We start from the raw sequence: 25,984 nt of genomic DNA on the forward strand, positions 1-25,984 counted from the left end.
ACACAGTTACAAGGATATTTCTGAATGCCTGATAGCGCCAGGTCTGGTACTAATCTTCTGAAGAGGTAATGACTATTATCTCCAGTTTATGAATAAGAAACCAGATGAGAAACTTGCCAAAATTTATCCATCTAGTAAGGACTATGGCTAGGGCTTGAAATACAGGTCTGCCTCACCCCAAGGGCAGTGCTCACTCCTTTAGAATGTAATACTTCATGTCAGGGGTTGTGAAAATACACACCCATTTTCAATTTTGTTTCATATGATCATGCCAGTTTCTTGAGATCTGGGACACAGTGTTGGGGTCTACATTCTGGCTCTACCATTTGCTGTGTGATCTTGGGCAAATTATTTAACCTCTCTGTAGCTTAGTTGCCTCATCTATAAAATGGAAACAATAGTAGTTTGTTGTGAGAATTGATTGAGTTAGTATATGGAAAATGCAGAGAACAGGGCCTAGTACACAGTGAGTGCTCAGTAAATATCACCATTATTGCTCTTATTCTGTTGTGCATTTGGTGTTTAATTCATGCTTGAATCCAGGTTCTTGGATGTTGGTTCATGCTTCCAAAATGGTGATGGAGATGAATGAGGGAAATTAAAAGTTAACAAAGAAATGTTAATCAAACTTGCATATTAAGCCAAATAATCTAACTCAGGGGCCAAATTAAAGTGAGTTATTTGAAGGAACTAAAACAAACAAGAAAAAACCCCAGGAAACAAACAAACAAACAAAAATCCTTTCTGAGATCATATGTACTTTGAGTCTTACAAAAAAAGGCAACTAGCAAACAAAGTCAGAGATTATAAAATTATTTCAGAAGTAGGCTGAAGAGGAAAAGATATTTGGTTAGATAATGTAATCCATCTCAATAGCATGCAGGCATTTTGCTTTTTACAGCAGCACATGGTTTTAAACAAGGGTAGGAAGTTCAGACACCAGAGTTAAGGCACTTAGGAAACTGTTCATTGTGTTTAGATTCAGAGGGTGCTGCAAATCTCCATATAAGATGTTAGAGGAATAGCTAAGGAATGGAAAGAGCTCAGTGTTTGGTCACAAACAACTGGCTCTAATCTTGGCTTCAGCACTTTCTGAATATGTACTCTTGACCACATTACTTGCTAAGGTTCAATTTCCTCATCTGTGTAATATACATTTGGTGTGAAGGCTGAATGAGATAACGTGTATAAAGGCCCCCAAAGAAATCTTGGTACATAGAGGGCCAGGCGTGGTGGCTCATGCTTGTCATTCCAGCACTTTAGGAGGCTGAGGTGGGCCGATCACCTGAAGTCAGGAGTTGGAGGCTAGCCTGGCCAACATGGCAAAACCCTGTCTCTACTAAAAATACAAAAATTAGCCGGGCTTGGTGGCAGGTGCCTGTAATCCCAGCTATGCGGGAGGCTGAGGCAGGACAATTGCTTGAACTGGGAGGTGGAGGTTGCAGTGAGCCAATATCACACCATTGCACTCCAGCCTGGGTGACAAGGGCAAAACTCCATCTCAAAAAAAAAAAAAGTCCTGGTACACAGAAACTGCTATTGTTCATTCCAGGAGTTTGGCTTTTTATATCACAAACAGAACCATTATGTTCTGTACCACTAATTTTTCATGTATTCTTATCCTATAAATAAAGTTTTTGTAAAGCTTCTCTACAGTTTTGGATTCTTGAGTTATTTAATGTGTGTCTTATCTCTTTCAATATACCGTAAGTTTTTCAAAATCAAAGGATCATGAACAAACTTCTCTCATCAACTGCAAGCGGACACAAATAAGTAGTAATGAGACACTCACTTCCAGAAGCCTCTCACTTCCAGAAGATATTTACACACATACATTCAGCATAAGGAAACACCCAACAACATCATTAATCACATATATCTTAAAAGTGGCATAGAGAACTCAGGAACTGCCACTCACCTTAAAAATTAGCACTTTGTTCTGACGTGGTTGTGCCCACAACACACAAAAAGAGTCGCTAATGCTACTCTCCATTTGGCAAATATACCACAAGATGTTTTTAGATTTTGGAAAATGAATCCATCCATCCATCCATCCATCTGTCCATCCACCCACTCACCCACTACTTAACAGACATTTATTGAAAAAATATTATCAGCTAGGCACTCTTTGGGTGTTGTTTCAGAATTCTAAACACTTAGAAAATTTTGCAATAAACAATAGTTTGTCATACCGTTCCATTGACAGGATCTGTGGCCTGAAAGGATAATAATGGGGCCAAGTCTGCTATTCTTTCTAATCCTTTGGTCCCAATCCGATTTCCTTCAGGTGTGGTTGTAAACCAAGTGCCTATGTGAACATCCACAGGAGTTACAGTTTGAACTGTCTCTGGAGGAGGGTCATGGATTTCACCCTTATGGGCAATTGATGACTGATTTTTGTGACTTTTTCCTGTGAAGTTCAAGTAAAATCAAACAACAACAATATAACTATAATATCAATTATATACATCATTCATTATGTTTTGATACAGTGAAAACTACCTCAGATACTGTGGTATAGACAATTCTAAGTGGTATTCATCAATCATATTATTTCTCAATAGGGAAAAGTATGAGGTTATGAGTAGCTTAGTTTTGGCACTCAAACCGTGGCTAAATTTCCACCACGTTTCCCCAGACATACACATGCTTACACAACTCATTTCTAGGGCACAAAATATATTCTGGTCAACTTCTGTACTCTTTTGGGTCTTGTGTACTTCTCCCTGAGTCCCAGATTTTGGGTTTTGTATTCTGGTTTTTAAAGCCTACCTTTTCTCTCACTTATCTTCAAACTTTCAGCCTCTTTTTGACATATTGGACTATAACAGTTACTAAGTTTTTAACTCTTGATTCCCCTGATTTTGCTATTTTGTCAGTAATAACAGGAAACATCTTTCTTCAATCCTGGATCTGGGAAACCTCACCAGCCAGGCATATCCCTGGGGAGAGGAATTTGTGCAGTTTAATTAGTACATCAACAATTGTCTGATACATCCTCCTCTCCATCCTCTACCTCCCACTCATTGGGAACCGGAGGAGAGAACTGAAGACACCCTCATGGAACTCCTTGGCCAATATTTCAATGCTCTATCAGGGTAGACATACTCTATTTCCGTGAATAATAAAGAGTAATCTGTAGATGAGACTTGACAGTGTTATCACATCTCAATGATGAGGTGAACTCAGGCCCAGAAACAAATTGCAAGTAATGATAGTAAAGGCATGTTAACTCTTGGAAGATTCTCCAGATTCAAACCATGAAATGTGCAGCAGAACATGCATCTCGACCTAACTAATAGGGACTCAACTAATGGGAAGAACCAAAGACAGATAAATCAGGTTGAGCCTTTTCATTGCCCTAAAATTTAATTTGGACGTATTTATACTTCTGGAATATTGGTAGAGAGTGAAAATAGTATCACTTTCAGAATAAAGAGAAGATCCTCTAGAAATAGTAGGAAATACTTTAGGAATTATCATTTTTTCTATATTCTCCGTTTTTCTCCTATTTCCGTCCCCTCTCCTTCTGTTCTTATTACTTTTTCTAATCAAAAATGGTGAGCTATGGAAAGGGCATTCCAACATAAGGAACATAAGAAATACACTGGGGTAAAGAATAGCATAGTATACACAGACCAATGTGACCAGATGATACATTTCAAGCAGATTTTGGATGAGAGAAGGGACTGAAGAGGTAGGCACTGATTCAATTGAGTGGTCTTTAGCAGTATGTTAGAGACCTTGGAATTTTTCCTATAGGTAATATTTGATAACTAAAGTGTTATAAGAGAGAAAGTGAGATACTTGGAAGATTAGTTACATACTTTTGGCAGAAAGATACAAAATCGATACTAATAAAAGCAGGAAGAACAGTTAGAAGGTTTTAAAGTATTACAAATTCAAGTTGGCAGAAGAGATAAATGAGTACAATTTTGATACAAATGTATATTGGGGAACAAATTTGGATATGAAAGGATGAGGATGGCAGTGAAAGGATAAGAGAAAGAATCACATGCAGATCCTGAAATCTTAATCAACTATTGTTTTCCATTAAGTATTGGGTCAAAAAAGCAAACTGACCAAGGATCAGGTCAAAGGTGAGGAAGAAAATAAGCAGGGTTGGAGTTTCATTTTTAGCAACATCACAGACTAGATACCAATAATTCCACTGAAAAGAACCATAACTGCTAGAAAACATCTTTTAATCAATCTTCTTGAAAGTGACTCTGAGCTGGCAACTATAAGTAAGATCAGCACAAGTCATGGACTACGTAAAAGTAGGAAGCCAAAGAGGTACAAGGGCTCTGAAGTTGGATTTTGTCCAGTGAGTTTTTGTCAAACTGGGTGATTCTGAGTATTTGTTTTCTTAGCATTGTGGAACTCAGGCAGAAATGAATGCCAGAACCTGCACAATCTGGATGGAAGGCTTGATATGAGGCCCTCAAATGACTACACTCTCAGACTAAGCATGAATTATTAACAGAAATCACTCATGTCTTTTCCCACCCCACTCCAGAACTGTCAGAAAGCTTGCCTGTGTTCAAACTTGGTGCTGAGCAGAGAAGACAAGAAAGTACTTAAGAGGCTGTATAACCACAAGTAGATCCTTACATAGGTTTGAAGTGAAAATTCACACCACTTGAGTGGCACCCTCAGAAATTCCTTAAATTAATAATTTAAAGTGATCCAAGACTGTTGGTTCCCCTATCAACTGCTAAAGTCCTTTCTGAAACCAAAGTCTTTTACAAAGAAATGCACTATTGGCTAGGCACAGTGGTTCACACCTACAATCTCAGCATTTTGGGGGGCCAAGGCAGGAGCCCAAGAGTTTGAGACTAGCCTGGCCAACATAGTGACACTTCATTGCTACAAAAAAAAAAAAAATATCTGGGCATGGTGGTGCATACCTGCTGCATGGTGGTGCAAAGCAACTTTTCAAGAGCAACATTGGAAGCAAGAGAATATAAAGGATATTGTCAATGTACTGAGAGAAAATATCTGTAAGCCAGAATTCTATACCTAGTGAAATGATATTTCAAGAATGAGGACAACATAAAGACATTTTTAGAAAACATTTGGTGTATAATAAATGGACTAAAACCTCTAAAGGCAAGTCCCAGCTACTCTAGAGGCTGAGATGGGAGGATTGCTTGAGCCCTGGAGGTTGAGGCTGCAGTGAGCTGTGATCATGCCACTGTACTCCAGCCTGGGTGACAGAGTGAGACCATGTCTCAAAAAAAAATGCAGTTTTATACCAGCCCAAGAATTTAGAATTAAAGCAATAAGAAAAAATTATCATCTCATAATCAAAAAGTACCAAGACACAATGAAACAAGGCAATTCAAGTGAAAGCCAGAAGAAGCAACAGAAAATGGAATTAGATCTACAATACTTTAGATATTGAAATGATCTGGCACAGCACATAAAATGCATACTTTATGTGATTCCAGAAATAAAAAGGGGACAAAAACATGACTAAAGAGAAGACTGATTATAAAACGAAACAAAGAGAATTGTTAGATGTTAAAAAATGTAATAACTGAAATTTAAAAAATTAACACGCAGGTTTAGCAGGAGACAAAACACAGCTTAAAAGAGAACTGAAAGACCTAAAGTAATTGCTTAGAATGAAGCTCAGAGAACCGAAGAAATAGAAGTAAAAAAAAAAAAAAGTTCAAGGCCTCTTAAATATGTTTAATTGGAATTCCAGAAGAAGAGAAGAAAAAGGAAATGGATCAGAAACAATACTTGAAGAGATAATTATTGAGAAATCTCTAGAATCAATGAAAAATACAAATTTATAGATTCAAGAAGCTCAATGTAAACCCACTTTGATAAATAAAAAGAAATCCATACCTAGTCAAATTATATTGAAATTGCAATTAAAAATCACAGGGAATATTTTAAAGGTAGTTAGATTATCCTCAAAGCAACAACAACTTAAATGACAGCCAACTTTTCAACAGCACCATTGGAAGTAGGAGAGTATAAAGGATATTTTCAACATACTGAGTGAAAATATCTACAAGCTAGAATTCTATACCAAGTGAAATTATCTTTCAAGAATGGAGGACAACATAAAGACATTTTTGGAAACTATTTGATATACAATAAATGGACTGAAACCCTAGAGACAAATATTTTCAAATTGAATTATTAAAATATTCACCTGTTTGCTGCTTACAAGAGACACATTTAAACAAAAACCACAGAAGGTGAAATGTAAATGTGGAAAAAGTTATACTGGTAAAGTATTAAATAGTGGCTGGTGTAGCTATAATAAAACAAACAAAACAGACATTAGGGTAAAAAGAATCCTAGAATAAAGAGTCATTGCAGGCCAGGAGCAGTGGCTCCCAGCACTCTGGGGGGGCCAAGGCAAGCGGATCACTTTAGGTCAGGAGTTGAAGACTAGCCTGGCCAACATAGTGAAACCCTGTCTCTACTAAAAATACAAAACAAAACAAAACAAAACAAAAATTAGCCGGCTGTGATGGCACGTGCCTGTAATACCACTTGGGAGGCTGAGGCACGAGAACTGCTTGAATGTGGAAGGTGGAGGTTGCAGTGAACTGAGGTTGCTCCACTGGCACTCCAGCCTGGGCAACAGAGTGACACTGCGTCTCAAGAAAAAAAAACAAAAAAAAGAAAGTCATTGCATAATGATGAAAGTTTAAATTAATGAAGATACAATAATTCTAAATGTATAAATATCTATCATATCCTTAAAATAAATAAAGAAAAATGACAGAACTATAAAAAAGACATATTTATTTCACAAATAAAGAAATAATGATTAAATGATAAGGAACACAGCACCAAACAGACTATTCTATCTTTTCTTTAAACATCCTTTTGCTAAGTAAACTGATGTAGCACATTTAAAACATCTGTAAAAATATAGAATAGGGGTTGGCAAATTGTGGACTACAGACAAATAAGGCCTGCTGTCTGTTTTGTACAGTCTGTGAAGTAGTAATTCTTTTTACATTTCTAAATAGCTAATAGAATCAAAAGAATAGTAATAATTTATAACATGAAAATTATATAAAATTCAAATTTAGTATATTTAGTGCACATAAAATTTTATTAGAATACAACAGACCCAGGCTTATTTAACAACGTATTGCCCATGGCTGTTTTTATGCTCCAATGGCAGAGTTGAGTAGTTGTGACAGTGACATATGGCCCCCAAAGTCTAAAATATTTACTCTATGGCCTTTTACAGCATTGTTTGCTGGACTCAGATATAGATCTGTACATTAAAACTAACACATTTCATCAAATAAACATAAAGAGAACATTGTACCAAATAACAAGATACATGCTCTTTTCAAGCACAGACATTTAAAAAAACTTGACCATTTAAACACATTTTTAAAGTGTTCATCAAAAATCAGTTATAAGAACAAACAGAAATACCACATAGGCTTCAAATCCAGAAGTAAGTTTAAATAATTCAAGAGTCAAATAAAAAGCTATAGTGGAAATAAGTAGTTAGGATTGAAAAATAAGAAAAATACTACATATTTCTTGTGAGATGGGATACACTCCTGGAATGACAAGTAAAGACCAGGGAAAACCTACCCCTCCCTAAGAACTATGAGAATGTTTTTAAAAAGAATCAAAGTAAACTTTTTCAGAACTTTGAATATTAACCAAAGAATAGTAACAATCTGAGGATTTGATAAAATATTATCTATAATATTTCATTTAATTGATGCAATATCAATTAAATTAATATCAATCAAACTGTGATAAAAATGAGCTATCAAGCCACAAAAAGACAGGGAGGAATCTTAAATGCATATTACTAAGTGAAAGAACCTGGTCTAGAAAGCCTACCTAAGGTATGATTCTAATCATATGACATTCTGGAAAAGGCAAAACTATACAGACAATAAAAAGGGCAGTGGTTCCCAGGAGTTTGGTGGGGTAGGGTGTGCATGGTTCAGGATGGGTGGAATAAGAAAGGTGAATAGGTGAAGAGGGAATTTTAGGGTGGCAAAATTATTCTGTATGATACATGAGATTTAGTATGTACACCACCAAGGGTGAACCCAAATGTAAACTATGGGCTTTAGTCAATAATAATGTAAGATTGGTTCATCAGTTGTAACAAATATACAACACTAAAGCAAGATGTTAATAACTGGGAAACTGTGAGCAGAGTAAACAGGAACTCTGTGTACTTTCCACTCAATTTTTCTGTAAACCTAAAACTGCTCTAAAAATAGCCTATTAATTTAAAAAGTGATTGCATCGTCTTGGATGGAAGGGCTGTGAAGAAAATCTGGGGCACACTGTGCTAGAAGCAGAAGTTCTCCAGAACCAGGGTAGGCTATTAGAAAAGCGGCTACACAAACTACTCTTATATCAAGTCCTCTGTATCCACCAAAGATGGAACCCTTGAGCCGAGAAGTTTGGAAAGCTACCTGGATACTTCTCTAACCAGCAACCTTCTGCTACTACTGAAGGAAAATCTGTTTTACTAAATATTGAGTAATTAAAAAGTAATCCAGTTGCTTCCATATAATATTTCTGGATACTGTGGTGAGATGTGTGAAACTGATAAAAAAGGATTAAATCTAGGTTTCTAGATTTAAATCTAGATCATTAAAGGCATATTGAGAAATCGAGAAAAGTTTGTAAGGCAGGAGAGGCAGCGTAATTTAGGGGTTAGGGACCCAGACTCAAATCCCAGCTCTACCACTTGCTAGCTAAGAGACCTCAAGGAAATTACTTAACCTCTCTCCCTCAATTTTCTGGTTTGTAAATTGGGGATTATTAAAATATGTGCCTCACAGAGGGTTAGCTGATTTAATATTTGAAACACCAGATTTTTTTCCTGTTACACAAATATGCACCTTCTATATAAAAATATATCTTACAAATTCATATGAAAATGAAGACCATCACAATGGTAAACCAAGAAAAGATGTGAATAGGAAATTCATAAAATGAAAAAAAATAACAAACAAACAGTAAACATCTTTAGATGTTTAACCTCACCAGTAATTAAAGAAATGCAAATCAACACAATAAGATGCATTGATTATCATGCTGAATAAGATTAAAAGAATGATAATATCTGGCATTGGTGAGGGTATGAGGAAGTAGACATTTTCCTGTGGTTGTGGTAGGGGTATAAATTGAAAACACTTCTCAGGACAGCAGTCTTGCAATTTAGATTATGGCAGACCCTGTTCATTGCTTATCCAAGTATTGTTCACCTTTTTTCCCTACTAGTAGTGCTGTCTCCTGAGACAGAGGCAAAAAATGTCAGGTACTTGTTTTTCTAACCTTGGTCCCCAGCCAGGTCTAATCAATGACATCAAGACAGGTCTGCTGGGGTGAGACGTGGAGTTCTGGAACTCCTTTTCCTTCCTGATGAACAGAGACATTTGAAGAAAACTCTTGCATTTGCCCTCTTTTCTTGGAAGTTGCTGAATGAGGACCTCATGCCTAGAGTTGATATACCTTCTTGCAATTATGAGGAAAAGTTCAAGAGAATCACAGAGATGCCCACTCATAATCCTGACATCATCAATCTGCCCAATCAACCCTAAAACTGCAGCTTAGGCATTATACCTGATGTGTAAGAATGTGTAACAACATATGAAACTGTTAATTATTTATTACTAAGAGAAAAGCAGTTCATGAAACAGTACGTAATTCTGTGATAGCAAGAATTCATTTATATGTATATATGTATAAGAATATATAAGAATATATTCATAGAAAAGGTTACAAGTATAATAATAATAATATTGAACACTTACTAAGCCCTTGGAGACTTTAGTAAATCCATTATAAACTGAGAGGCTTCAGTTGTTACCTTTCTTTGTGTTGGTAATCTCAGACGGTATCGTTTCTGATTTCTGCTGAGAAATAGAGTCCATCAAATCTCCACTGTGAGGGGTTGCTGGCATTTCAGGAGGACAAATAAGACCTGAATTGGGACTACTGCTCACAGCACCATCTGCAAAGAGAATCTGAAGAAAGAACAAAAGTTTCCAGCATTCTCAGAAGCAAGGGAGACGCTGTTTAACAATAAACACTGTGTGTCAAATGGAAATAGGTTCAACATGATCCACAGAAGAAGCGCTGTTTGCAGACCTCCAGACCCAGCAGCACAAAGCAGATTATAGAAAGGTAGATCTGGAGTTCAGAGACAATAGCCTAGTTACCACCACAATAATATTATTTTATATTTTCTATTTACCTTTTATTTTATTTTATTTCTTTTCTTTTTATTTCCATCTTTTCTTGGATTGATTTGAGTTTTATTTTTTCCATTCTTCACCTTTCCCCTTTGCGATTGGGAAATTATAAACTCTATTTCAATTTTTCTAATGACTGTTTTTAAAATTTTATCACATATTTAAATTTGTAGTTTCTATTAATATCTATCTAGTATGTACAGTGTCTCTAGGTACCATAGATTTGTCTACCTGATATCGGTACCTAGACACTCCCAACAAACGTGACAAGGACTAAGGTCAGTGTTGCTGATGAGAAGTCAAATGTCTATCTGGTTTTTATTCTTGTGTAGGTAACTTGTTTCCTTCAGGAAACTTTTGGGATTGTCTATCCGTGCAGTCCTAAAATTGCATGACGGCATATTTAGATAATCCTTTAAAGACAATATCAGTTCTGATTGTCATTCGGTTGCCCTGTTTAATCTGAAGTATTCTTTTTAAGCTCTGTGAAAATTTCTTATGTCATGTCTTTGATTCTTTTCTCCCTTCATTCTTACTATTTTCTTCTTCTGGAAATTATATTATATGGACCCTTTTTCCACATCTCTCAGCTTTTCTCTCCCTCATAATCTACCCCCTCCCGTTTTTGATCATTCACAATTATTTCTAATTTCTAAGAACTCTTGATATTTTTCCTCAGCTACTTTAAAAAAAGTTGTTATGTTGTGAACTGTTAACCTCTCAAGTCTGCCTATATTACTTTTACCCACTTTTGAATTTTTAAAGTATTTAATTTCAGGTGCTATTTCTTTCAGTTACTGAATTATATACTTTACTTTTATGGGATTGCTTTCTTTCCAAGATTTATGATTCTTGAGTGCACGGTCATCTTTCTCATTGAGAATCCCTTTTACTTCTTGGTGGTACAGTGTCTGCTCACAGGAGCTCCTGTTTTGTGATCACTGGGGAAGGAAAGAGCAGGGATATGGCTTCTGATTGTTAAGGTTTCTCGTTCCCATCCTCCAGGTGACAGTGAGTTACCTGGGGAACTACCCTCATTTTCTGAGCCCAGAGCTCCATGTGCAAATGTTTGTGTTAGAACTCCCATTTTGACTTTTAGTTTTGCTGCATGTTCTCCTCTTGTGTAGGTTTTAACTTTGTGTGTGCATATTTCTCCATCAGTTTGATAGCATCTGATCTGCATTTTAAAAGAAATTCTCCAAATCTTCTGATCTATTATTGATGACATGCTTTGTTGTTCTCCAGTACCACTATGAATTCATTATTTAAATGTTAAAAACTAGTTTAAGATATCTTGAGAGGGAGAAAAGGAAAAAACTGTGTTCAGTTTGCAACCTTAGATCATGCAGAGAAATGACAAGTTTATTCATATCTTGCTCTGCATAGTGATTTTTTAAATTCTAAACTACATTATTTATCATTTGTCATTTTAAGGTGTCATTCCTTTTTCAAGTGAGTTGTTCCTTTTCCCTGCTATAGAACTGTTCCTTACCCATACCCTGTCTTTTACTTTGGAACAGGGAAGAATAACTTCTCTAACACATTCTTTTACCTGTGTGGATCCATCCAACATATATTTGACAACAGTGCCTTGACTGGTGATAACCCTTGAAGCCTCCTGCTCTGCGGGTGGCATCACCGTTTTATAGAACTCACAGTGCTTCACCCTCTGGGGGTAGCTCTGACGGATCATGATGTCCCAGGTGGGTTCCTCATCTATAACACATTGACCTAAAAAAAGAATAAAGCTTTCTTGTGAACTGGGCAATGCTGCAGGGCTGGATTTTATCTTCTTGCTTAATTATTTTCTTTTTCTTTTCTTTTCTTTGTTTTAAAAATAGAGACAAGGTCTCGCTTTGTCATCCAGGCTGGAGTGCAGTGGTGCAAATACAGCTCACTGCAGCCTCAAACTCCTGGATTCAAGCCTTCTGAGCAGCTGGGACTACAGGCTTGGACCATAGCACCCTGTTAAGTTTTTCTATTTTTTGTAGACACAGGGTCTCATTATGTTGGCTAGGCTGGTCTCAAACTCCTGGCCTCAAGCGATCCTCCCACCTCAGCCTTCCAAAGTGCTGTGATTACCAGTGTGAGACACCATGCCTGGTGCTTATTTTCTTTTGTCTGCATGTGGGTAATAGGGCAGTTTCCATATTATGACAGATGGCCTAGAATAGTGGTTCTTTGCTGACCTTGTTACATTCAAAGGTAGTAAATTAGGTCATCTACAACACCTGGTAGGTACCTTCTCCATGTGTAAGCCACTCTCTCTAATAAAATCTAGGACAAATTCGGGCAAAATTATGAAGGAAGCAGAGTTTTGCTGAATTACGTGTTTCCTCTTCCTGCCCACTGGTGCTTATCTCTCACCTTTGACTAAACTTTCCACCCTGGATACACACGCTTCCCTGGTGGTGCCTGGTTGCCCATAGCCCCAGGGGAAGTCACCCCCTCAGGCTTGCCTTTCCTAAGTCATCTGTCATCTTTCAAAGTTAACGTTAACATAATCCCCTCATCTCTAACCAAATCCAGATTTATCTTAGCATTCTGCTGTTAGCTGGCAATCAAGGGGAAAAGCACTTAATAAGTTCCTTCAAAAGCAAGCACTATTATGGAGAAATTCTGGCATACTGTACCTAGTCAGGCTTTGCTAACTGAATAAATTCCTCTTAGTTTATAATATGGTTTATTGGGGCCAAAAAGCCTTAACACAAAGGAATTAACACATAATGATAGCATTTTAAGAACTATGTATCAGCCTGATGGGAAAATCATGGCACCCCTTAAATCACAGAAGTACTACTAATAATGATAAACCAATAAACATTTATTGGGCTATTTCTTCTATATGTTAAATGCTTTATACATGTATCTTTTATTGAGTCTGCCTTCACAATCCTTTAAAATAGGCACTTTAATTTTCCAGAGTTTTCAGATGAAGAAATAGAGGCTTGGAGAGGTTATTAACTTAGAAAGCTATAACTTTGGAAGACACTTAGTAACCATCCAGCACTAAGGACACACAACCGGTAAGTAAGAGAAGTGAAATTTGAATCATTTTCTTATACTATAAAAGCAACCACCACTAACAGCCAAAAACAAAAAGTCACTCAGGAAAGGATTCAAGTCTAGGCTCTTTCCTCTTATCCCATGATAACTGTCTTTCCCTAATGTCCAAGGCTGACCCTGATGAAGATATTGCTACTTTGGTATTTATGTTGTTATGCTCAGACTTGAATTAGGATTTTCATAGTATATGGATGATTTTAAACAGATGAGTTATTATTAACTACATTGTCTACCCTAACATAAGGAGGAAAATATTAGGCTGGATAATGAAACTACTAGAAAAGACAGTTGAAAGGGGTATTAAGCTGGGGTTTGGTAACAGGATCAAACAAGCAAACAAATATATCCTTGAATTTGAAAGCAACATCTCTTTGAGTACACTCATAGCTCTTCGACTGGAAGACACTCAGTGACCATTCAACACAGTGGGAAAACCTGGACCACTAGGGATTCTTGGGAATGGAGCAGGGTCCATGGGCTATTTTTAATAATTCAGAATGCCTAAGGAGAAGCACAATTTAACTTCAACACTTAGTTTCTGTTTTTTTGGGGTGGGGAGGAGGCTGGCAAGTAAATAAAATATTAAATTATTTTTAAATAAGCATAGCCTTTTTCTTTGATAGATACACTTTTCAAATGTGATATACATAAGGGAATTATATGAAAAAGGATATTAAGTTGTGAAACTGTAAAGAATTGCTAATGTAATGTAGTATTATTCAGATGAGAAAACATGGCCCTGAGACCCTAAGTAACTTAAAAGGGCCACATCATTCATTGGCATCAGGGTCAGCTTTAGAACTCAAGTCCCTGTTCAGTGCCTGCTTTGTTGCATCTCCTACTTCTACTGCAACAGTGAGTTTCTATTTAAATGATATTCAGATTCAGTTACAAATGCAGATGCCTCATCAGGTTAATTAAAGAAATCTTACTTGTACTTATTTACGTAGCTGAAGAAGTTAGGAGTCATGTACAGAACCAACAGAGATAATACACTATAAAATTATATATGGACACATGAAAAAGAAGACTTGGTTTTCTTAACCTATTTAATCTGCATCTATCTCTACGTATTTTGTGTCCAGTGTCATTTGTTTTGGTCAGACCAGCAACATGCTGCACCCATGACCCTCTGTAGAGTGAAGGACGTAGGAATATACACAAGTTTTTAAGAGCTCTGGCTTTGTCATCACTGGGCTGAGAATGGCATTTCCGCTCTGCCACTTGGGAGTTGAGTGACCTTAGGCAAGTAACTGAGCCTCCTGAAGCCCCGATTTCCTTATTTTGTAAAATGGAGTAGTTAGTATCTAGCTCATAATATTTGTATTTTTGACATGTATACTAAGTACTTAGTGCCTGGCCATAGTAAATGCTAAAAATGTGAAAAAGGTCTATTGCTCATTATCAACAAGTCATATGTTTAACTGGTAAGAAAATACACAATTTCCTGTTTTTTACATGCCATTTTGCTCCCCGCTTCCCCACCCTACCCCATATAGCACTCACCTGTAGATTCTTGCCCAATGAAAGTCAACAGGAGCCCACTGGGGCAAGACACATTTAGGCTTTGGAAGATAGGAACATCGAAACTCTCTTGTAAAACAGGTTCTGGTTCTACTTCTTCCTGTAAATAATTCAGCATGTGAATAACTGGTTGTCATTTTCTAAATGAGTTATTATTTATTTTGACTAAGCAAGGATGTGCTGAGTGCTCAGGACCTGACTTGCACAGAGCTAGGTGGACCCTGCAAGGATACATGAGTCTCTGGTTTTGCAATTTATATTCTACTTGCAGACTGGCACACAGACAGGTGGGACAAATGGCAGTAACAATAGTCGGCACATCTTTTCACAGAAAATAGAGATATAGTGAAAGTTAATAAGAACAATTGGGAAAGGATTTGTGAAATAATTGGGGCTTGAAGTAGGCCTTGAAAGATGCCTCTGTTTGGATATGTAGGCATAAGAGCAGTGCTGGCATATGAATGTTGGTGGCCCCCACCCAAACTCATATGTTGGATCCTAACACCTAATGTGACAGTATTAAAAGGTGGGGCCATTTAGAAAGTGATTAAGTCATGAGGGCTCCACCCTCATGAATGGGATTAGTGCTTTTAAAGAAGAGATTGATGGGAACACCTTTGCCTATTTCTCTTCTGCCATGTGATGACACACTGAAGGCACCATCTGTATGAAGAATAGCTGGGCATGGTAGTTTGTGGTTGCAATTTCAGCTACTCGAAAGACTGAGTTGGGAAGATCACCTGAGGCAAGGAGTTAGAGAACAGCCAGGGTAACATAGTGAGACCCAGTCTACTTAAAAATTAAAAGAATTGGCCAGGCATGATGGTGCATGCCTGTGGTCCCAGCTACTTAAGATGCTGAGGTGGGATGACTGCTTGAGCTCAGGAGTTTGAGCCCACACTACCATACTCCAGTGTGAGTGACAGTACAAGAACCCCATCTAAAATAAAATAAAATAAAATAAAATAAAATAAAATAAAATAAAATAAAATAAGAGAAACAGGCCCTCACCAGACATCAAATCTGCTAATATCTTGATATTGGACTTCACAGCCTCTTTAACTGTGAGCAATAAATTTTGATTGTTTATAAATCATCCAGTCTATTTCTTTATAGCAGCCCAAAGTAATACAGAAAAAGTGTTTGAAAGACCAACATCTCCATCACTTTTTTTGGTATGTTCTTATAATTTGGATGCTAGAGATATTATGCTATTAAGGTATCTGTCCTCTGTTTTCTATTATGAGCACATATTGCTTTTGTAGCAAATGAAAGTAATAAAATAAAAATAAAAGACAATTATAAAGTTATTTATAAATTAATGAGGGTTTGGGTGTGTTTACTTTAAAATCCTAATTAATTTTATGTCAGTTATGCCTAAATCCCTTGTTTGGTTATATTAACTAAAGAATGAAATTTACTTATTAACTTTCAAACAATCCCTAATGATAATCATTTCAATTTTTCTAACTGGTTCTCTTTTGTTAACCACCAAAATCACTCCACTGGTACCCAATTGGTGGATATTTGTTTTTTTCTAACTAGTCTTCTATTGTTGAACATTTAAGTTGTTCTCCCTTTTCTTTGTCACTGAGGAAAAATATATAAATAGTTAGCTAAAAATAAATTAAAAATGCAAAGCAAAAATAAGAGAAAAATGCTTATGAAATTCTGTAAAATGAACAAAACTGCTCAAAGATGCAAACCTGCCATGGCAAATCTATCATCACACATAAAACCAGTTATCATCCTTCATCCTTCCATTATCATTTATTTAAAAAACATTGAGAGAACACATTAGTTTGCTAGCAAGATGCCTTTGGCCAAATTAATTTTAAAAGAATTACCTGGAGTTATTCTGTTTTAATACTTGAATATTTTTACTTAACAAGAGTCAAGTAGCCTGGCATGAGAAATTTTATCTAGTATACCTATGTAAATATGGTGCAGAGGCATTGTCGTATTTAAAACTCGTAACTTTTAAAAGGCCAGAGTCTGAAACCCAGGTTCTTGGACTTTTAAACATATTTTTATCTTCCCGTAGTTGATTATTTTTTCACTGTATTTTTTTAGTAGTAAGTACCAATAGTCAAGACTTAACCAGTAGTTTTCTTGTTACCTGTGTTTTAAAACCCTCTTTTTAAATTTTTTTTTTTTAACTTTACTTTAAGTTCTGGGATACATGCGCAGAATGTACAGGTTTGTTACATAGGTATACATGTACCATGGTGGTTTGCTGCACCTATCAATCTGACATCTAGGTTTTAAGCCCCACATGCATTAGCTATTTGTCCTAATGCTCTCCCTCCCCTTACCCCTGACCCCTGACAGGCCCTGGTGTGTGATGTTCCCCTTCCTGCGTCCATGTGTTCTCATTGTACAACTCCCACTTATGAGGGAGAACATGCGGTGGTTTTCTGTTCCTGTGTTAGTTTCCTGAGAATGATGGCTTCCAGCTTCATCCATGTCCCTGCAGAGGACATGAACTCATTCTTTTTTATGGCTGCATAGTATTCCATGGTGTATGTGTGCCACATTTTCTTTACTCAGTCTATCATTGATGGGCATTTGGGTCGGTTCCAAGTCTTTGCTATTGTAAACAGTGCTGCAATAAACATACAAGTGTGTGTCTTTATAGTAGAATGATTTATAATCCTTTGGGTATATACTCAGTAATGGGATTGCTGAGTCAAACAGTATTTCTGGTTCTAGATTCTTGAGGAATTGCAATACTGTCTTCCACAATGGCTGAACTAATTTACATTTCCACCAACAGTGTAAAAGCAGAACCATCTTTTGATCTTTGTTCTGTTAGGAAAACATTTAGAGTCAAAGTGTGTGTGTGTGTGTGTGTGTGTGTGTGTGTGTGTGTACTATGATGAAGGGCTAGGGGTAATAGGTGGACTTCTCTTTAATCAGAGGTGGGCTGTTAGTCTTGTTAGATTCTTAGCACATCAATATCTAAGACCAACTTGACCAAATGAAACTGTTTCCATTGTTTGGTTGAATATATTTTTCTTCCAATTGTTATTCATCTCAGTGGAGCTAAACAAAGTATTAAAAATATGGGATGGCAGCAAATTGACCAATCAAAAGCAAAGAAAATCCAAGAAATAGAGTGGAAAAAAGGTTGAACTAAGTTTTTCCAAACTTAGAATGAATGACCTGAGACAACTTATGTATGACAATATGTCTCCTGGAGTGGTAACCCAACTTTTGTGTACAAATCCTTCTTGTCTATTCAAAGTTGAGACTACAAGGGACGTTAATGTAGCTGCACAATAAAATGTATGCACTGTAATAACACTATTGACGTAATTCATGGTTTTAAAAAAGTTAACACTGAAGCAGAAACAGAGTTTGGGAATCTACAGCAAGGTTCGTTTACCTTTTTCTCTTCTTCTTTTGGGTGCTCTTCTTCTTTAAGAGATTCTTTGGGTTTTTCTTTGCCTTTTATTTTCCCTTTAGTTTTGCTTTGAGGAACGGTCACTATAACAGGAACCACTGTTGGAGTGAGTGCTGAAGGGATATTCAATATTGTTTCTAAATTAGGATCCTTATCTTCTAAAAACAGAAAAAGTAAAAATGAAGTTGATTCAACATTCAAATTTGATATCCTTGTGAAATAATATTTACAACTCAAAAATTTATACAAGTTGACAACAATTTTTACCTTGCTAAGTGGTGGTGCACATGACAACAGAAAGTATTCTGAGTAGTGGCACAGCATAAGAAAATGGGCAGATGTGAGAGACAGCATAGTTTATTCAAGGAACTGAAAGTCATAGAAATAATAGGATAGGAAGGTATACTTCTCTATGGGAAAATGGATCAGGTCGGTTGTCATTCAGGGTTTGGGTAAACAATCATGTAAAACTTAAGTTGGGGCCTGATTAAGATTCTTAATTTTAGGTGTATTCAGTAGGAGCCCTGAAAGGCAGTAAGAAGCAAGAATGATCTATTCCTCTTAGCAAGAGGAAGTAGTGTCCAAAGATTTGATTGGGTTTTTTTATATTTTTGCCTATTTCATAGCTGTATTGTCTACTTTTTATTTGCCCAAAAGGTTACTAAATTATGTTTAGCTGTATATACCCAATTAAAGGGGGATCATTGGAATGGAAATCTGTCAGCCATTAGCAGATAAAGTTCTTAAATATCAGTTATATATGAACCCTTAGAAAATGTGTGTGTGTGTATATATACATATATATATATGTATGTATGTGTTTTTTTTCAAAGACTTATACCTTCAACTTTTTTTTTTTTTTTTTTGAGACGGAGTCTCACTCTGTTGCCCAGGCTGGAGTGCAGTGGCGCGATCTCGGCTCACTGCAAGCTCCGCCTCCCGGGTTTATGCTATTCTCCTGCCTCAGCCTCCCGAGTAGCTGGGACTACAGGTGCCCACCACCTCGCCCGGCTAGTTTTTTTGTATTTTTTAGTAGAGATGGGGTTTCACCGTGTTAGCTAGGATGGTCTTGATCTCCTGACATACCTTCAACTTTTTAAAAAAACATATAGGATGTAAAATATTACTTATCTACACAATAAACATTTTCAAATGCCATATTTATATCTTGAAATTAGGAACATCTGTTTAAAATTTATTACATATTAATTTAAGGACTAAATCAGGATTAAGAAAATCACTCAGGAATAGGAGCAACAGAATTGATAGTAGGTATAAATATCTTAATCTAAAATAATGATAACCTATATTAAGAAGAGGTAAGAATTTTTAGTGACTGTGTAGTGATAATGGATTTTAATACAAAATTTGTTAGGCATCAAATGACTTCTCCAGTTGCTGATTTAACAACAAATCAAAGACAAAGACAAAATTAAAACACAAAATCTCCAATAAAGCCAAAATACTAAGAAATCTAATGGACTCTCAAACTCAGTAGAGTACTAGGATATCTGGCACAAGGTAAGAAATAAAATTATAATTATCCATGAAAAATTTATCACTGCAAAAAAGAAACTATATAGAAAGACAGGTAATTGGATCACCATGATTGACACTAACATATAGCTTTAAGTTCAGGCAGCATTGAGTTTACCTTTGATTTTATAATACTTTAAAAAAAATGTTGTGGTTAGATCCCTCTAAAATGCATGGGAAGCCACAAATTTCCTAATTGGTTCTTGGTAAAGTGACATCCTATTTTGTGGTTTGTAAAGAAATAGTTCCAGTTGGATAATTTGTTTACTGAAAATGGGGTAGAAGGCTGGGTGCAGTGGTTCACGTTTGTAATCCCAGCACTTTGGGAGGCCAAGGTGGGAGCATCACTTGAGCACAGGAGTTTAAGACCAGCTTGGGAAACATAGTAAGACTTCATCTCTACCAAAAATAATTAGCCAGGTGTGGTGGTGTGCGCTATAGTCCCAATTATTCAGGAGTCTGAGGTGGGAGGAGTGCTTGAGCTCAGGAGTTTGAGGCTGCTGTGAGGCATGATTGCGCCACTGCACTCCAGCCAAGTGACAGAACAAGATCCTGTCTGAAAGAAAGAAAGAAAGAAAGAAAGAAAGACAGAAAGAAAGAAAGAAAGAGGGGTACAGAAAGCTTTCTGTCCACTTAGTAGCTCCTTTAAGGCTAATGTCCTGAAGCACACTGAACAGTTTTATAATTACAGGATTCACAAAGAAAACCAAGAGGATTCCTTGGCAAATTATGCTTTCTTTTACACCCAACTAAAAGGCTCATTTTTATGGAGTAGTTGACAAGGATAACTGGTATATGTGTGTGATATATATACATGTATGTATACATGTATATGCACACACATGTAATCTTATATGTATAAGTGATTATATAAAGGATTACATAAAATGTCAAAGCATTTCAAAGCATTTTTATTTTGTATGCATCTATGTATGAAAGATTTTATATATATATATACTTATATACACACATATGTATGCACACATATATAGACACACACACACACACACACACACACACACACACCCCTCTTCTATTCCTATTATGCAGGAAAAACTATGAGGAACATTAAATCATAACATGTTATTGACAAGTGAGCAGACTGAGAATGGGCAGTTGCAGGGGCCCTTGGCAGTGGGGCACACTTATCCTTTCTGTTGTGTTCATTTCACCTGGTGCCATTCCATTTGATCCATAGTAACTTATTGAGAGGCAGATTCCATTTTCTAAGGTGGCAGAAAAAGATCCAAACTTGCTGAAAGCTTTATTTTTTGCATCTGATACTTCTAAAAGACAAAATCAAATCAAAAACGTTTTCATTTAATTCAAAATAAATATAACGAAGATTGTGGTCTACCACAATCAACTTAAAAACAATTGGTTTAGCTCGACCATGCACTCAGGGTTGTTAGACGTAGGGTGGAATTACAAAGATAAGAACACGAAACTCTTGTTTTAAGGACTTTAGGTTACAACGAAGTGAGGAAATCAATGGGTTGATGGCATAGCCATAAGCAGATTATTCATCTGGCAGATCGTCCACATGGCTTTTAAAATGAAAACCATCAGTTCAGTTTCAGTTTCCCCACATTTTAAAACATTTTCTTAAATTCCCACATTTAAACTTTTTTATATTTTAAAACACTTAAAAATTGTTTCAGTCAAACATAATTTTAAAACAAAATTGTTACGGCACATATTTTTTTCTTTTCTCAATTTTTAGGTTTAGGGGTTACATGTGCAGGTTTGTTACATGGGTAAATTGCATGTCACTGGGGTTTGGTGTACAAACAATTTCATCACCCAGTTAGTGAGCATAGTGCCTGATAGGTAGTTTTTCAATCCTTACCCTCCTCCCAACCTCCCCTCTTAAATAGGCCCCACTGTCTATCATTCCCATCTTTATGCACTTGTGTACTCAGTGTTTAGATCCCACTTATTAGTGAGAAAATGCAGTATTTGGTTTTCTGTTCTTGCGTTAAATTGCTTAGGATAATGGTCTCCACTGTATCCATGTGCTGCAAAGGATATGTTTTAGTTTTTCGTGGCTACATAATACTCCATAGTATGTATGTACCACATTTTCTTTATCCAGTCCACCACTAATGAGCATCTAGGTTGATTCCATTTCTTTTCTATCATGAATAGGAAACACACATCTGAAGGTGTATGTAAAGAATTTGTGAATTTTCTGACCTGTTGTTTTATTTTCAGTTCACCATTTCCTCCATTATCAGATAATAAAGATGGGGCAATATTGATTTAAAATAATGTAACTCATGCAAGGTTAATTTTTAGACTGGGAAATTCAAATGAACCATGGAACAAAAGGTAATGCTTTAAGAGAATGAAAAGAGAAGCCACAGAGTTGGAGAAAATATCTGCGAAAGACATATCTGTTAAAGGATTACTACTCAGAATGTATGAAGAATTCTTAAAGCTCAATAACAGAAAATAAAAACCTGATTAAAAAACGGGAAAGAAACTTTGACACTTCACCAAGAAGATATACAAATGGCAAATAAGCATATGAAAAGATGCTCAATATTATTTGTTATCTGGAAAATGCAGATTAAAACAACAAGATACCACTAGACACCTTATAGAATGGAGAAAATCCAGAACAACAAATAATGGTGAGGATATAGAGCAACAAGAACTTTCTTTCATTGCTGGTGGGAATGCATAATGGTACAGCCAGTTTGGAAGACAGTTTGGTGGATTCTTCCAACATGAACATACTCTTACCCTATAATCCAAAAGTCACACTACTTGGTGTTTACCCAAGGGAGTTGAAAACTTATGTCCACACACAAACCTGTACACGAATGTTTGTAGCACCTTTATTCACAATTGCCAAAAGCTGGAGGCAACCAAGATGTCCTTCAGTAGGTGAGTGAGAAAATAAAATTGTGGTACATCTAGACAATGTAATATTATTAATTTTCAAAAGAAATAAACTATCAAGCCATGAAAAGACATGCAGGAAACTTAAATGCATATTACTAAATGAAAAAATTCAATCTGAAAAGGCTACATAGTGTATAATTCCAACTACATGATATTATGGAGAAAGCAGAACTATGGACACAGTAAAAAAATCAGTGATTATCAGGGGTTAGGAAGGAGGGAGAGATGAATAGACAGAGCACAGATTTTTAGGGCAGTGAAACTTCTCTGTATGATACTATAATGGTAGACACATGGCCATTATACATTTGTTCAAACCCTTAGAATGCACAACACCAAGGGTAATGTAAACTATAGACTCTAGGTGATAATGTTATGTTAAGGTAGGTTCATCAACTGTAACAAATGTACCACTCTGGGTGAGGAATGTTGATAGTGGCGGAGGCTGTGCATGTGTACGGGAAGAGGATGTTGAGAAATCTCTGTAACTTCTGTTCAATTTTGTCATGAACCTAAAACTGCTATAAAAAAATAAAGTCTGGTAAAGTAAAAAGATAATGCTTAATATCCAGTAGGGTTCAGTTCACGAAAATTGGTATCTTCATGCACTATTAATAAGAGAGTGTATTGGTAGAAACTTGAGAAGAAGAACGGGCAATAAGCCATTTAATGGAGTGGAGTGGACAGAGACAAGAGTATTAGTCAGAAGAAAGAAACCACTAAACAAACAGAACACATGCTCAGCGAAATATAAATTATAGAAAAGTTAGCTAAATGCTTGAATTTTTTAAAGTACATAAGGATATTTTGAAAAGCACTTTCTAGAATTTAAAAATATACTTTCCTAACCAAACCATTCATAATCAGTAGATGACTTGAAGGGAGAATGGTTACTTTTGAGATTCAAATGAGTTTCTTCGAAACTCAAGTGAAAAAATTATTTCAAAACAAAGTAGGCTAGGCACGGTGGCTCACACCTGTGATTCTGGCATTTTGGAAGGCTGAGGCGGGAGGATTGCTTGAACCCAGGAGTTTGAGACAGGCCTGAGTAACATGGTGAAACCCATCTCTACAAAAAATACAAAAGTTAGCCAGTCATGACGTGCCTTTAGTCCCAGCTACTTGGGAGGCAGAGGTGGGAGGATGCCTAGAGTCCAGGAGTTCGAGGCTGCAGTGAGCTATGATTGGGCCCACTGCACTCTAGCCTCAGCAACAAAGTGAGACCCTGTCTATAAAACAAACAAAACGAAACTCAGAGCAAACATTTAAAGAGATAGTATGTTTGTATGAAAAACAACATGAAAACGGCCTTTTTCTGAAAAGGGCCCGATAGTGATTGTTTTAGATTTTATAGGCCAGGTATATGGTGTTTATGACATTTTCTTCTTTGCTTTTGTTTCTTGAACTATTCTTTACAAATGCAAAAACAATTCTTAGTTCATGGGCCATACAAAAGACGTAAAAGATTTGGAGGATAAACATATGCAAAGTGTGGCTTTTACAGAAGGAAAAAAGGAACAAATGAAGAAGAACAAAAATTAAATTAACAACCAAATTAAAATTTCCTGACCTAAAGCTGGAGCTTGAGTCTTAGATTACAAGGGCTCATCAACTTCTAACGTGAAAATTACAAGATGATGCAATAGCAACTATGAATCATAAAAAGAAAAGGATGACAACCCAAGGATCCTGTATCCAGCCAAGACGTCCTTCCAGATATCCAGAGACGCATAAACATTGAGAGGGCATACTATCGTGTGCCTCATGTGAAGAGAAAACTTGATAAAACTAAACAAAAATAAATAAACCAGGACAGAAATGGAAAAGAAGAAAGCAAGCAGTGGTGGGCAATGACCATTCCTCTCTGCATCCTCATCTGTCTCCCTGTCTGTTGATCTGTTGTAGATCCATCTAGATCAGGGATTAGCAAACCTTTTCTGAAAAGGGCCTGATAGTAAATGTTTTAGGTTTTATAGGCCAGGTATATGGTGTTTACGACATTTTCTTCTTTGCTTTTGTTTTATGAACTATTCTTTACAAATGCAAAAACAATTCTTAGTTCATGGACCAAACCAAAACAGATTGTGGGGCAAATTTAGGTCAAAGTGTGCAGACTCCAGGGATAATTAAAGCTGAAATGAAAATGGAAGGTTTAATATTAGGGCTAAAAATGGGACATTAGCCAATAATGTAAAAAATAAAATAATTAAATTATTATACATATGAATATATAAAAGTTTATATAAAAATAATATATACATACATGAATATATATACATACATGAACAACTATACAATATAAACATATTGGTAAATTGTTTACCAATTTATAGAAGAGTTAGCTAAATGCTTGAATTTTTTAAAGTACATAAGGATATTTTAAAAAGCACTTTCTAGAATTTAAAAATATACTTTCCCAACAAACCATTCATAATCAGTAGATGACTTGAAGGAAAGAATGGTCACTTTTGAGATTCAAATGAGTTTCTTAGCAACTCAAGTGAAAAAATTATTTCAAAACAAAGCAGGCTAGGCATGGTGGTTCACACCTGTGATTCTGGCATTTTGGAAGGCTGAGGCGGGAGGATTCGTAAATTGTTTACCAATATGTTTATATTGGTAAATTTATATACATATCTTCATGTAAATAAACATACATATCTTCATGTATGTTTATATTGTACACTTATTCATGTATGTATATATATTCATGTATCCAGCCAAGATGTCCTAGTCATATAATTCTATATATGTTTACATAGAATTTTATAAATATAACTAAATATATTGATTTATTTTGGTGGAAATCACCTAAGTATGCAAAACATGGAAATAAGTAAACTATAATTATATACCGATAAAAAATTAAATCATCAAAATATCTTGCTTTCAAATAATATTTAATGAATATGAAAATGCTCTTGAGGATAAAGTAAGAAAGAAATACATTATTAGCAGAGGTCATCACTGTGGTGGCAGAATTATAGGCAATGGTTATCTTCTTTAAGTATTTCCATATTTCTCAATTTTTAATAATAATCCATATATCTTTGTATCAGGTAAAACAAAGAAGTCATTTAAAATTTTCTGTGCTAAGTTTTTGGGAACATTCACACCTATCAAACATCGTGTTCTTTCTCTAGCAAAGGGCTCAGAGGAAAAAAAACATTGTGTTCTTACCTTGGGTTTAGAAAATGTCACTAAACTCATATGTGAAATTTAGTTATTGGTCATATCACTAATTTTCCCTTCCTTCCTTCCTTCCTTCCTTCCTTCCTTCCTTCCTTCCTTCCTTCCTTCCTTCCTTCCTTCCTTC

At 36.0% G+C, this 25,984-nt stretch overlaps 1 protein-coding gene across 1 annotated transcript in view; it reads right to left on the reverse strand.

The window, feature by feature from the left end:
• The window catches only part of SPAG17 (sperm associated antigen 17), a 232,641-nt gene that overhangs the window by 62,076 nt on the left and 144,581 nt on the right, over nt 1-25,984 (reverse strand). The window contains exons 24-29 of the mRNA XM_025390599.1: nt 20,931-21,044; nt 18,205-18,380; nt 14,799-14,916; nt 11,779-11,957; nt 9,842-9,998; nt 2,193-2,410 (exon numbers count right to left, since the gene is read on the reverse strand). Of these exons, the coding sequence (XP_025246384.1) occupies nt 2,193-2,410; nt 9,842-9,998; nt 11,779-11,957; nt 14,799-14,916; nt 18,205-18,380; nt 20,931-21,044 (962 nt within the window). The remainder of the gene's footprint in view (nt 1-2,192; nt 2,411-9,841; nt 9,999-11,778; nt 11,958-14,798; nt 14,917-18,204; nt 18,381-20,930; nt 21,045-25,984) is intronic.

This window comes from Theropithecus gelada, chromosome 1, assembly GCF_003255815.1.
Source record: "Theropithecus gelada isolate Dixy chromosome 1, Tgel_1.0, whole genome shotgun sequence".
NCBI lineage: Eukaryota > Metazoa > Chordata > Mammalia > Primates > Cercopithecidae > Theropithecus > Theropithecus gelada.